The sequence below is a fragment of the Aulostomus chinensis genome, chromosome 12 (assembly GCF_037954235.1).
Source record: "Aulostomus chinensis isolate RoL2024-O1b breed Wild chromosome 12, RoL_Achi_v1.0, whole genome shotgun sequence".
NCBI classification, from domain to species: Eukaryota; Metazoa; Chordata; class Actinopteri; order Syngnathiformes; family Aulostomidae; genus Aulostomus; species Aulostomus chinensis.
In genome coordinates, this window is record NC_141331.1 from 25682412 (window position 1) to 25696354 (window position 13943).

Sequence of the window (13943 nt, forward strand, 5' to 3'; positions counted from 1 at the left end):
AAAACAAGGAGCTTTAATTGAAAACCATTAAAAACGCTTTGGTGAACACCACTGCTGATGTCATTTCACAAGTGGAAAGACAGAACCAGTCCACAGTCCGGTTTGTCCCTTTGATGGAAAAAGACAGATTTTAGATGTGTGAGTGGATGAGACGTGACTGACGTCAGTCGGGATGAGGTCGTCCTGCCAAACTCCTGCGTTTGGACCCAAAAAAACCCGCTATGAACGTGACATTAGTGATCGACAAGAAGTTAACCAGAGTAAATTCAACGGTGCCAGCAGTGGAACCTGACCTCCATCTGTGTTCCTGAAGTGTTCCTCTTCTTCCTTCTCCAGGTTGACCCCCGGTGCCCCGTCGTCATCTTCATTTCATGGTCGTTCTGCTGGAATGCTCTTTTGTTTGTAGACGCGCAGAACCTTTGCACTGGATGGTCTTTTATTTAGTACGTGCTTCATAGTGCAGTGTTTCTGTTGGCCTGCTGTGTTTCTGAGCTCTGTTCTCTCAGCATTCCATCGTTCATATTTTATTTTCAGTTGGTCTGGTGGTGCATTAAAGTTACTGAAACATCTCGTGTGTCTCCTGTGTCCTCTGCTTGATAATTTAAGCTTCCAGATTCTAAAACGATAATTTATTGTTAAAAAAAAAAGGGATTACAATCAGCTAAGAAAATAAGTATGTATTTGACATATTTACAAGTTAAAATAGACAAACTTTAACACTTAAATCCATGAGAAATATCTGCTTGACCCTGGTGCTGTCGGTTTCTGTACATTCAGGATTTCATTTCCAGTTTCATGAAATATTGAAGTGGATTTGGTGTTGATCTGAATCCAGAAGGACCCTGAAAACAGACACGGAGCTGAACTGTAGTTTTTGTACTTAAAACAGTAAAAGAACTGTCACGCCTGCACGTTCAGGCCAAGCCAAGAGACGTCACGCTACAAAATGTAAACAAATGTGATGACGTGAACTCAACCAGGCAGGTTAAAAACGCTACACTCAGAGAATCAGGTGACTCAAGGTTGTAACTTCACACTATAAATAAATACAAATAAAGAAGCAAACTGCAGGTGAGAAGGCTGCTCAGGACTGACGAGGAGGATCCCGGCTGGACTGAAGCGTTAAACTCTGTTGTCCACGATAACGTTTCCGTCCTTGTCTTTGACTCTGAGCCGTCCGGTGGGGTAGTGGGTCTCCTGTCTCCCGTCGGTGTAGACGGTCTTCACAGTGCCATCTGGATACTCCCTTCTCTTGTAGTCGGTGGTGTGGACCTCCCTCTGCCCCGTGTTGAAATGGATCTCCTTGGTGCCGTCCCTGAGACAAAGCATACATTTGATTAAAGATGGAGGTAGTTTATACATAAGGAAACCCACACGGCAACCGGAGTCAGACAGCAGGACGTACGGGTTAACCTGGATGATGGTCCCGTCCGTCAGCACGCTCTCCTCTTTGCCATCGGGGAACAGGTTCTTGACCGTCTGGTCTGGAAAGGTGATTTCCTTCCGGCCATCTGGGAAATGCTTTTCTGGAGATGGAAGAGAAGGTACAGTAGAGTCGCTGTTTCTATCTCCCTGCAACACCGCACCTCCTCCTCCTCCGTCCACCACAGCGCCTGTCGGCTCATTTAGCCTCTTGCTAGTCAGTAAAAACATGGCGTCAGCGATGTTTTTTAACGACTTGGCACGTCGAGGCTTCAGGACGCTTGTTTAACTCCAGATGAGCAATTCAGAGGCGTGTGGGTTCATTACGAAAGCTCTCTTCAGCTGGTTGGAGATCACAACATCGCTCCTCCTGCTAAACCCCTGCAGTGTTTGGAGGAAAAACTTCCCTCTACCGTCTGTCCGTCAGCGTGACAGTGAGATGATGACCGCACGTTCATCGCGGCGTCAGTGACCTCTCACCTGTCTGGCTGTTGGGGAAGTGCAGGACCTCCAGGCCGTCTGGGTAGGTGATGTGTGTCGTCTGAGCGTCTGCGTAGAAGTAGATCTGAGTGGAACACAATCACCAGATGAGCTCACACGGCCATTATGGAAACTGAGCTGTTGCGGCTCCAGCAGGCAAAGAATCGGATAACCCACTTTTTTTTTCTTAATAAAAGACACAACAAAACTAAATCTCTACATTGAAATGAGCAGGTTGGAGCACTGAATGGTAACATTTAGTGATGTCAAGCCTGCTGAACCTTCCCAGTCTGAAGGTTTCACCAGGACCAACAAGCTCAGCCTCTCACCACTCTCCTGTCGGCTGTGACCTGCTTGGTGTCACCGTTGAAGAAGGTGACTTTGACTGTCAGGCCATCAGCTGAAACCTCTTTCCTGGTTCCGTTGGGGAAGATGATGAGGCGTTCGCCACCGGCCAGAACCTTCTCTGTCTGGAATGAGGAACAGAGCACAGTGAGTCACTGCTAACTATCAATCAATGATGCAACATGAACGCATCTTTGGTCACTTTTATTGTGAAATTCCACGGAACATCATCAACGTCCGGTACCGTGTCACCCTGCCTGAAACTGAAGCTGCAGCTAAACAGGTTCTACCTTCCTCCACTAGGTGTCTTTGCATTCTCAGATTAGAGCAGGTGCAGTACACCTCCCCCTCCTGACTGCGCGGGGCTGTCGCCACACCAACACCACACCTACCAGGGTGAGAGCTTTACCTGGCGAGGGCTTGAATGAACAGGATGTTCATTTACGCTTAAATATGATGCACTGTAGCATTAAAGGGACTTTAACAACATTGTGGAGCAGCGTAGGAAGATGGGAGACGTCCTCATCGTTAAACAGCCTCCACTGAATCTGACAAGACTCGAGCAGAACAGGGTTGTCATTCTCATGTACCACTGATGTACAACTGGAAGAGTCCAGCTACCGTGCTGGCTGACAGAGCAGCCAATCAAAGACTGAACTGGTCAGAACAGTGGCTTTGCTCATTTAATTCTGGAGTCTGATCACATTCAGGTTTTCTCACCCTCCCATCAGGATGTGCGATGACCTCCAGGGCCGATTCGGCCTCTTTGACCTCAACGGACGGTTGTTCGTCGGGTGAAGAATCAGCTTCCTGCAGTGAGAAGTTGTTGATCAAAGAGTTGAACTACTAATAAATGGACAGGAGTGTTGGATCAGCTTCAGCTGGACACCCAGTTCACATGACAGTCATGTGACTTAATCACGTCGCATTTCATGGACCAGATAAAAGAGCAACGGTGACACATCTCTTACCGGAGAGCAGCCATGTGACAGGTCATGGTCCTGCGCTTTGGTGCTGCTCTTCCTGCCAGGAGTTGTTCGCTCCTCTGTGCTTCTGCCAGGTACCAGGGAGGAGGAGGAGGCTGGTCCTGCTGGCCACCTCAGACTGCTCTTTATTCCTGCTGACAACAAACAGTTACACATGTGATGTGATGATGACTATGAACCTCCTTTTGACCTTGTGGTGACAAACCTGGGGCGGCCTCCCTGGAGCTGGTCCTCGGGGCTGGGGGGGCGCTGCTCTGAGGGGGGCTGCTGCTGCTGCCTCTAGAGTCTAGAGGACTCTGACAAGACCAAGAGATGAATGACATTTCAAATGCGATGGAAAGAAACGACGAGAGCAACTCCACGTAAGCATGGAGACGACCTGTTCTGCCAGTCGAGTACGACAGAAGGAGGGTTCAAAGGTCGTGAGGCCTACTTAGACTAAAGTGTAAAGTGACTTACAGCAAATTTCACTCCTTTGGTAACAGACGGCCCCTGTTTTGTTTCTTTGTCCTTCTCTGCATCCATGGAGTTTCTCTTCAGGGCGCCGAGGCGAAGCTTCTCCAGCACATGCACCTCAAAATAGAGGAGAAATGAGCAATAATCACATCCTCATCCTCGCCACTGCATCCTCATCCTCATCACTGCATCCTCATCCTCATCACTGCATCCTCATCCTTATCACTCCATCCTCATCCTCATCACTGCATCCTCATCCTTATCACTCCATCCTCATCCTCGCCACTGCATCCTCATCCTCGCCACTGCATCCTCATCCTCGCCACTGCATCCTCATCCTCGCCACTGCATCCTCATCCTCATCACTGCATTGTCATCCTCATCACTGCATCCTCATTAATCCATCCTCATCACTGCATTGTCATCCTCATCACTGCATCCCCATGACTGCATCCTCACCCCATCACTGCATCCTCATCACTGCATCCTCACCCCATCACTGCATCCTCATTACTGCATCCTCATCCCCATCACTGCATCCTCATCCCCATTACTGAGTCCTCATCACTGCATCCTCATCACTGCATCATCATCACTGCATCCTCACCCCATCACTGCATCCTCACCCCATCACTGCATCCTCATCACTGCATCCTCACCCCATCACTGCATCCTCATCCCCATCACTGCATCCTCATCCCCATTACTGAGTCCTCATCACTGCATCCTTATCACTCCATCCTCACCCCATCACTGCATCCTCACCCCATCACTGCATCCTCATCCCCATGACTGCATCCTCATCACTGCATCCTCATTAATCCATCCTCATCACTGCATTGTCATCCTCATCACTGCATCCCCATGACTGCATCCTTATCCCCATCCTCATCACTGCATCCTCACCCCATCACTGCATCCTCACCCCATCACTGCATCCTCATCCCCATTACTGAGTCCTCATCACTGCATCCTCATCACTCCATCCTCACTCTATCACTGCAGCCTCATCCCCATCACTGCATCCTCATCACTGCATCCTCATTACTGCAGCCTCATCCCCATTACTGAGTCCTCATCACTGCATTCTCATCCTCACCACTGCGTCCTCATCCTCACCACTGCGTCCTCATCCTCACTGCTCCTCACACCACCAGAGGAAATGAGTCAGATGTTCTTCAAAGAGGTCATCTAATGTCTCTCATTGGCTGACACATACAGTGGCTGGTATGTCATTACTGTGCCTCTGATAAAACACAAGTTTCATAACAACTAATGCAATGTATTACTAATATATTTTCTGTTTTCTTACATGAAATCTGCAGTTTAGTTTAAATGACAAAGCAGCATATTTGTAAAAATACAAAACAGTTCTTTAAGAAATAAACTGCAATCAGCTAAAAGCAACCGCTTTCTGAGACTGAAAATTTGGAAAGTTAAATAAATACAAAGTAAACATCATCAGTGCCTCTCTGCCTGCTGAGCAGCATTATCAGTCAGTGCTGATGATCAAAAACACACCTGGTAACCTTTATCCCAGGCGTTCAAAACACTCAGGAGGAAAACTATTTCAGTCACAAGCATTCATTCATTCATTCATTTATTAAAGTTTGGTACCTCATCCCGGAGAGCTTGATTATCCTGGGTGAGAGAGTCGATCTGCTGGCGCAGGCGTCCGTGTGTGGACGACCAGCGACTCTCCTTCCTCTGCAGCTCCTCCTGCAGCGAGCTCAGCTGCTGCTTCAGAGCCTGGAGGGACGACACCAGGTCAGAAAAACACACATTTACAACAGCAACACTCGGTTTCACAAGAGAGCGCAGAACCTCGAGATGAAATATAGATGAACTTCACTCTGGTCATAAATTGGTTGACTTATAAGATGAAAAAGACCTCAGAAAATCCAAAATTCGTTCAAGATCACTAAACCTTGATGGAGACAAGAACCGGTCATACTGTGTGTGTGCATCACCTGTATTTCCTCTCGTTCCTTCCTGTCAGGAATGGCTCTGGATGCCACCATGTGCTTCTCAAACAGTTTACGCTCCTTCTGCAGCTTTCGAATTTCTTCTTTCTTGTACTCCTCAAATTTGGCCAGCTCGTCCGCTCTCAGCTGCTCAAACTCCAAACGCTCCTTCCTAAAAGGAATAGAAAGCCGTTATGAAGGCCCATTTATCTTCAACGTACGTACAGAAACGAACGTGTCCGTTTCAAACGAGGTAACCGTCACTGCTCACATACTTCCATGCATCTTTACGTTGGTATGGATGTTAACCAAGATATCCACCAGGGGGCAGCCCACAGTCAAAAGTTTATGACAACAACAAACTCAAAAACGAACATGGCGACCTTGGAGGAGGTATTGCTCATGTATATCTTGCATAAAAGACATAAATGGAGGCAGTGATGTAGGAGGCGGTGGTCGGTGAGGCCGTTAAATACATCGCGACTGATGGATCGAGACTTCTTTTCTGTAGTACTGCTGATGAGAGAAATAGACGAGCGTCACTTCCAATTCTTTAGGATGTCTGTCTCAATCTCTCCTCAAAAGTTCTATTTCCTGTGGTACTTCTCCGTTTGGTCCGTATCCATAAACTTCGTGGACACGTGCAGAAATACGGACGAAATGAACGCAGAGAGGACAAAAGGCTCCATCCGTATCGGTACGTGTATTTAGCATAAATAGGTAGACAGACAAGAGCAGAGGGGGCAGAGAATGATAAAAGCATGATTGTGGAACATCAATCAATACCCGCAGTAGATTTGAACAATTTCTTCTCAGAACCTGACTGTAACTGGAGCGTGGGACTGTGATTCTCGACAGATTCAACTCAAGTAGTGACTAGAAACTGCAGGACAACATCCAAACACCCTTAATAACTGTGTTTGTGGTGGTGGCACATTTTGTACAGGTGAATTCTCCTGGGTGGAGAACCATTCAGCTGCAGGGAGGCAGGTCACCTGAGAGAGTCCTGGTTCTTCTCGTTCTCCTGCCTGAGCCTGGTGAGGGCAGCGTTCTCCTTCTTAAAGCGCTCAATCTCAATCTCCAGTTCAACCAGTCTCTCTCTCAGCTGTCTGGAATGGATATGCCGGCCTGACCAACAGGAAAGACACACACACACACACACACACACACACACAAATAATATTCATCATTTAAGCTGAAAACATTGGGCCTCATTCATGAAATGTTCTTGAGCACAAATTTGTTCTTCCACACCGCAGGAGTTTTTCAGCCCTCAATGTAGTCTTACAGGAAGCCTGCTGGCTTATGGTGAATGAAGGGTCTTAGTGTGCCTCTTCTCTGCATCTTTACAGAAACATGGTGAATGATTAAATTCTATCTTATTCCAGTTTGGGTTGCAATGTGGGTATTTTATTAATCCCAATCTAAGAATTTCTTCAGACTTGGTCTCTGAAGATGAAAATGAATGCCAAAATATGATGACGGAAAGGATCCACAGACCACATGAAGCTGGGATTTCCTGTCCTGCATCAAGACCATTAAAGCCTCCAACTCTGACAAGCTGTCTTTTCTTTGCCGTAGCTAGCTAGCAAACTTTAGCCCACCAGTAGATGTGTCTCACTGAACAGAGTTGTTGTGAGGCCGTGGTCTCTACTCTACCTGACCAAAGACGGCTCTGGACAAGCCTTATTCAGATGAAGTTTATCATGCGAAAAACGATGAAAGAAACATAATAACGGTCCTGGAGTAAACGATACAGTCGCCTTGTGTTCATTCCAGGTACATTCATTCTGGTCTCCTCATTGGCCAGCACATACCTGTTGTTGTTGTTGTTGTTGTGCATTATGAGGAAACCAGTTAGACACTGTCAGCAGAATCAGCCGCTATGTGAGTGCAATGTGTTTCCATCTCCCAATTTGGGCATTAAGTCCTTTTCACCCAAGTCTAACGCCACCTGAAGCGAGCTTAAAAAAAAAACTTAAATGTGAAACAGTTTGCTTGTCTTTAAAATGGTGTTTCCTTCCCCCTTTCCAATAGGATTCTTCCAAACGCACATAAAAACTGAGCTTGTGTCATTAAGACGTCTCACCTGTCTCCTCTTCTGCCTTTGTGGGCTCAGGAGTAGCAGAGGGAACAGCAGAAGGAAGAGGTGCACTCTGGGTCTTTGGTTTCAGTGCAGGGAACAGTCTTGTCATGAGCTGGGAGGGAGGAGGAGGAGGAGGGGGACCTGGCTCTTGACTGGCTGAACTACGAACGGCGGCTTCATCCACCTCCACAACTCTGCTGGCTGCCACCTTCCTCAGCACCGTTGGCTTTGGCGGTGAGATTCTATTTTCTGTTTCTGTGCTCACTGTGGCGTCCTCGAGGTCGTTCCACGTGTCGTCATCATCAAACACGACTCCCCCTTGCCGACCTTCCTCCTCTATCAGTGTGGAGTCGTCTGTGTCGTTGAGGACGCCGTCACTCTCACCGTCATCCCCACACGTCACCACTGAAACTGAATCTCTGCAACTGTCTTCGTCTTGATATGTTCTCTTGTCGTACGGTGGGTCTGGCGGAGCGGGGAAGCAAAGTGTGCTGGGAAACAATGGTGGTTCGACTAGGACGCGCTGCTCTTCAAATCCACCACAAGATGAAGGTGGGTGCTCATCTTCCTCCTGATGCTCAACGCTCACGTCCTTTGGTGCATCATCTCTCACTGTTGCAATAAACGCTTGTGAGTCCACAAAACAGCTTTCACCTCCCACATCGCTACACCTCTTGACTTCCCCTCTGGGAGGGGACTTGATGGGGGTGGATGAGAGTCGTCTGTGATGGAGACCACCGACTCCCTGTAGCCGCAATTGCTGCTGATCCATCTGAAGAACCTGCCGGTAGAAAGACAAGACTTTAAAACCCCACAGTAACCACTGCTTCAGTTACAAGGACAAATTAAATACAATTACAATACAAAGTGGGTGGAGACAGTTTTATCATCCCTGAATGCTGAATGTAACTGCAGTGATGACTTGAATAAGTTACCTTCATAACAAAGGAGGAGTTGGATGAGAAGGACAGCTCCTCAGCTGCTTGCTCCAGCAGCTCAAACTCTCCCAGCGCCATGCTTTCCATCTGCCGGTCACACTCCCAGCGCTGCAGCTTCTCCTGGAATGACAACTCAAACGAGTCTTGAGGAACTCCACCCTCTCCTTCTCCGACACCCTCTGACCCTCCCATTCTTGGACCACTTCCTCTCTCTCCAACAGCCTCATTGTCAGCCTTCCCGCGATCTCCTAGCATGCCCACATGCTTGGTTACAGGGTTTGGCTGTGTGTTAGGATCCGGTCTCACCACCAGACCTGCTTTTCTGTTGCTCTGCACCGTCACTTTGGAGTGACAGCCACCTCTGTCAGTCTGAGCAGACTCTGTTCCATCCGTGTTCTGTCTCTGATGGCTGCCTAAAACTTTCATCCGTGCTGCTTTAGTCTCCTGGGGAGGCGAACTGGATCCTCTCATTCGATTTTCCTTGTTGAGTATGGCGGTTTTACGCTGGACAGGAAGCCGTTGGTTTGTGGCACCTTTGAGCAAAGCTATAGGCTCAGAGTTGCTGCGGGAGATTATTCCAGACTTGAGTGGTACTTTGGGGTCCTTCTTTGCCTCCTTTCTTGGAAAAGAGGCCTTGTGATTGCTGGAAAACCTTGACAAGCCCTCGCCCCGCTTCAGAAAGGCCCTTTTTGGAGGGGCTTGTGCGGCTTCGCCTCCGCCTGGACTCTGTTCAAGAAGAACCACCGTGAATGAAATGTAAGCTTGTTGAAGCAAGGTGCCTTAGAAGTAGTAACATCCAGAGCCCCGACTGGCAGTGACACCACATACTGAACTACAGTATGAGAAATCCACTGCATTTGTTCATGTACTGACTAACGGTTTGTTGTGTTCTCTGACCTGCTGTCTCCGAGCAGACTTCAGCCGCTGTTCCTCCAGTCTCAACTGCTCCTCCAACAACTCCTCAAATGTCTGCTTCCGACCTCCGATGCCTGGCTTAATTGGTCTGGAGTGGAACATACGAGGCAAACGCATGACCTAACACTTTTTTTTCTGCAAAATACTCAACAAAACACATCACGGTTGCCTGCCACAGTGACGTTGAGCTTTGACCAACAAAAACTTTCAGTTCAGTTTTGAGTCCCGATGGACATTTGTGCCAAATTTGATGAGGTTCCCTTCAGGCCTTAACAAGACAGTGATGGATGGTGGGCAACCTCTGGCCATCGCCGCCAGTGTGGAGCAGAAAAAAACACATAGGCATGTTTTGGCTGCATATTTTTTTTGTTCATAACAATCTGGTTCTATAAACCAAACACAAATATCATACTAAAATTTAAAAAAACAACAACAAAAAACTACACCTGTCCTGTAGGGTTGGATCCTCTTTTCTGCTGCTGTCATCAGTCAAAGCCACGCCATTTTTTGGTATTAATGTGTCGTCATGCTTCTGGAGGTACGGTCCCTGACTCTGGTCACCTTCTCTAGAGTTCCTCATATCTGCTGGAACCAAGAACAGTTTCAATTTCATAAAATGGGCTGGGCTGGGCTGCACTCCAGATTAAAATTAAGATGAATGGATGAACATAAAAGAAAAGTAGCACTTGTGACTCACCGTCTTCTTCATTGTGTGCATCCTCGCGATTCTCACCACTTTGTGTCCACTCCGGCCTTCCTCCCCGTGTGAGTGGGCGCTCTGAGGGGGCGCTGTATGAACTCTCTCTGAGATTAGAAGCTCTGCTGACTGTGTCCCCCCCCAATTCTTCTTCTGACACCCCTGAGTTCTCCGGCTGATCTGCAGTTATATACAGATGAAAAAAACAACGAACATGCATGGTAAAAACCAACGTGTCACTCTGCTTTCTACATGTTTGAAATCCTCAGAGCTGAAACCCAGAGTACACCAAGATTCTCTCCTCATTACCCTGAGAGTGAGAAAAACAGTGTTTATGTTTGAAGATAGAAGAAAGAACTGGATGAGACACGGGATAGACAATTTCTAAAAGACCATATATGGTCTGGATAGATAGATGTCCCTTGTCTATGTGTACTATTAGTAGTTTGTTCTCATGAAATACACACAGGAATGTGACAGTTATGTGTTAATGCTGTGGTGCCCAAGGGACTTTACAATGAATCCTCCAACTTTATCTAATAAGTTTGTTTAAACTTCACATCCTATGAATTAATATTTCAGTTGTCATCATCAATTTATTGACTATCTTACTGATTTTGTCATGTTTGCTTGGTTTTCTTTCATTTTTACATGAAATATGTTTCCAAAACTGCAATTACAAATAATTACCCTTGGTGCATTGCTGGGATCTGTTCATCATTCCCAGCAGCCTCTGCTGCTCCTCCTGGAGGCGAAGGAGCTCCTCCAGCTGGTGGGCTTTAAGCTGCTCCTGCATGTGCTGCTGCCACATCTTCAGCTGCACGCACACACAGTTCCAATCAGCAATGGTGCTCTTACACAGAGGCATTCACAGTCGTTGGTCGGGGGGGGGGGGGGCGGTAACTTCAGTTGGGATAGCAAAATCAAACTAAACTGCTGAGGAGTAAAGTCCAACTGAATGATGAATTTGTGTATATTAGTTTGCTCTTTTAGCTCACTGCAGCCTCATGATGTAACCTTAAACATAATGCCAACAACAATAACAATGATGTTTTTCAAAAATACACTTTGAATGATTGTCAAAGGGCTTTTTGTGATGTCACACAACCACTGACGACAACCTCCTCTCAAACAACAGCAACAGATGAAGGGGCGGGCCCTTTGTACAACGGCCCAGCACGGGACAAAGGGGCGTGGCTTGTAGTAATAATGTCATGTCATTGGTAAGTCAGACACCAAAGTGAGAACTCGGAGACCAACAATAGTCAGGGAGGTTTCTCACACAACCCATGGCCCCTCATACAACGGCTGCTGCACTACTGAATACAAACAGAAGGTTACAACTTTAGAAACACCTCTCAGTACGAAACAGTCCAGTTCAAAACCACTAAAAAGCCCTGAAACCCAAAGAATGAGCATGTTAAAGTCATTGTTTTTTGACGGCAGAATTCCAAATTATCCTCTTTGTACAGAAAAATACATGGCAGAGTTGTATTGGATCCAATTAAATTGTACAAATGAAGCTAATAAAGTGGCTGGCGAGTGTTTTCTCTCTCTCTCTCTCACACAGAGTACAAACTCTCGTGCTGATGTGATACGATGAACTGAAGCTGCTGCTCAGTGTAATAAAGTGTTCAGCCTGCCTCATTGTGTTAGAGGTTGATTAGCTTGAGCAGCCTTGAGAAAAGCTGTCAGTCCCGGTGTTGTCAGAGGTGCAACATACGGTTGTAGAGTTTCTGTTCTCACCTGTTCTAGCTTCATCATCAGGGGAAACTCCTGTGAGTTGCTCTCCATCTCATCCAAGCTGTCGAACTCTCCATCTGAATGTTTTGGAGGAGCAGAGTAAAGCCCATTCAGCAGCCTGTCACTTCCAGCCCTCTCTCCTCCAGGTGACACGGGCAGGCCATCCAGGCCTATGCAGCTGCTGTCTGTGGAGGCGGGAAGGGGGGCGAAGTCTGAGGCGAAAGAGTCGCACTCGTCTGGTGGAGGTTTCTCAGCTCCCTCCGGGATGGTGTGCAGCAAGGACCGGGCCAAGTCAGGGCAGGGGCTTAGAATCACACCAGCTCTGGTGCTACTTGGCATCCACCGGGCTAAGAAGTCTGTCTGGGAGTATGCAGACCCGGCGGGCGATGACATGATGACCGACCTGTCTCAGACAGGGTGTGCTAATCCAGGATTTGAACGACAGATTACAGTGTCAGACTAAGAGTTAATCACACCGTGAATAAACACGTTGTCAAACACGCTACACACGATTGCTAACATAGAACAGGGGAGCCTAATAATAGCACGCTAACTGGTTTAAGTGGAAATAATGTTTGCCATTTACTCGACTGCCCCTCGGAGCGGCAGCGTCGCTTTTAAATGACCAACGAAGTCCGGTTAGCAACAATAAACAAACGTTAACGCGTGTGAGCAGTAACGATATTCAAAATAGCTGTTCAGGGTTCAGCCCCTAAAGGGGGGTCCTGCTCCACAAAACACTTTTCATGGGAACAAAATTTTAAAAGGCTGACGGGTGACTCTCAATACTATTTGTAAGCTAAATTCTACCGACTTACGAGTGTTTTACGGGGGCATTACACTGTAATGACGCGGCACAGAAGTACAGGACAGTGTACACAATGAAAACAACTCATGGGAGTTACCTGTAACACCGGTGAGAAGCGTATTACCGGCGCCTTGTGACTTAGACTGAAAACACACATAACTTTCGAAGCCTGGCGCCATAGCAAAACAAAGCCCGCGAGAGGAAAAACCGGAACTTTGTTAGATTGGAAACGAGATTACGGGCGCATTACCGCCCCCTGCTGGACCGGAGACAACAGCGGGGGGGGGGGGGGGTTTGAAATAGTCCTCATCAGAGAGGAAGAAAAGCAAATAGTAACACAAAAGTGTAGCCCTTTTGCTCTCAATCCATCCATCCATCCATCCATCTTCTCCTTCTTCTCCTGTTGAGGGTGGTGGGGGTGGAGCCTATCCCAGCAGCCTTCCCCCTGGACAGGTCACCAGTCCATGGCAGGGCCAACACATAGAGACAGACAACCATTGGCTCTCCCAGCCACGCCTACGGTCAATTTAGAGTCTGGATTAACCTGGTCCCCTCTTGATGTCTTTGGACTGTGGAGGAAGCTGGAGTACCAGAGAGAACCCAGCAGGAACAGGGAGAACATGGAGACTCACCCAGAAAGACCCCGTGCTCCAGCCGCAGCCTGCTGGGAAGCCACAGTGCTGACCACTGCTCCACGGTGACAGCTCTCAATCCACTAAATTTAAATGTTTGTTCATATTTTACAATTAATACTTAAAGAAAACTGAACTTTCAACTTGACTTTAGGGGTTTGTAATGCTTGTCTTTGCCATGAGGGTGAGACAGTTGTGCTTTCAGCATACTTGAAATTTAGTCAAGAAAGAAACTGTAATGATGGCAATATTACAGAAAAACCAGGCCTGTGGAGATTTAAAAAAAAAAAAAGGTTGACGGACAAAAACAGCTCATATTTTTAATCATATTGTCACTAGTCTATCTATCCATCCATCCATTTTCTATACCATTTATCAGTTCATGGTCGCGGGGGTGGAGCCTATCCCAGCTGACATTGGGTGAGAGGCGGGGTTCACCCTGGACGGGTCACCAATCCATCGCAGGGCCAT

At 47.3% G+C, this 13943-nt stretch overlaps 2 protein-coding genes across 6 annotated transcripts in view; one reads left to right on the plus strand and one right to left on the minus strand.

The window, feature by feature from the left end:
• Nucleotides 1–570, plus strand: part of rnf17 (ring finger protein 17) — a 31820-nt gene extending 31250 nt beyond the window's left edge. The window contains exon 38 of the mRNA XM_086220908.1: nt 337–570. The gene's annotated coding sequence lies outside the window, so the exon portion shown is untranslated. The remainder of the gene's footprint in view (nt 1–336) is intronic.
• Nucleotides 549–13115, minus strand: cpap (centrosome assembly and centriole elongation protein). Of its 5 annotated transcripts, XM_086220910.1 has the most exons (20): nt 12938–13042; nt 12036–12454; nt 10980–11106; nt 10290–10469; nt 10039–10177; nt 9575–9680; nt 8675–9403; nt 7743–8520; nt 6649–6781; nt 5660–5825; nt 5307–5438; nt 3693–3806; nt 3439–3529; nt 3219–3367; nt 2968–3057; nt 2232–2372; nt 1903–1987; nt 1406–1526; nt 1096–1315; nt 549–842 (listed from the first exon to the last, which is right to left on the minus strand). In XM_086220910.1, the coding sequence occupies exons 2-19, from the start codon at nt 12423–12425 to the stop codon at nt 1123–1125; spliced, it is 3864 nt and encodes a 1287-aa protein (XP_086077036.1). In that variant the 5' UTR covers nt 12426–12454; nt 12938–13042; the 3' UTR covers nt 549–842; nt 1096–1122. The 5 variants fall into 5 exon arrangements, with proteins under 5 accessions (XP_086077036.1, XP_086077039.1, XP_086077035.1 ...); XM_086220913.1 differs by having other exon boundaries at nt 549–1315; nt 12036–12109; nt 12938–13115; XM_086220909.1 differs by having other exon boundaries at nt 549–1315.
• Nucleotides 13116–13943: the final 828 nt, after the last annotated feature.

Bases quoted from the DNA above. Each gene is read 5' to 3' on its own strand.
- cpap (XM_086220910.1), bottom strand. From the start codon at position 12,425: ATGTCATCGCCCGCCGGGTCTGCATACTCCCAGACAGACTTCTTAGCC. The intron at 5,439-5,659 runs GTGATGCACACA...TCGTCCCTCCAG, and splicing joins AGGAACGAGAGGAAATACAG to GCTCTGAAGCAGCAGCTGAG. The intron at 3,807-5,306 runs GTACCAAACTTT...CTCTATTTTGAG, and splicing joins ATCAAGCTCTCCGGGATGAG to GTGCATGTGCTGGAGAAGCT.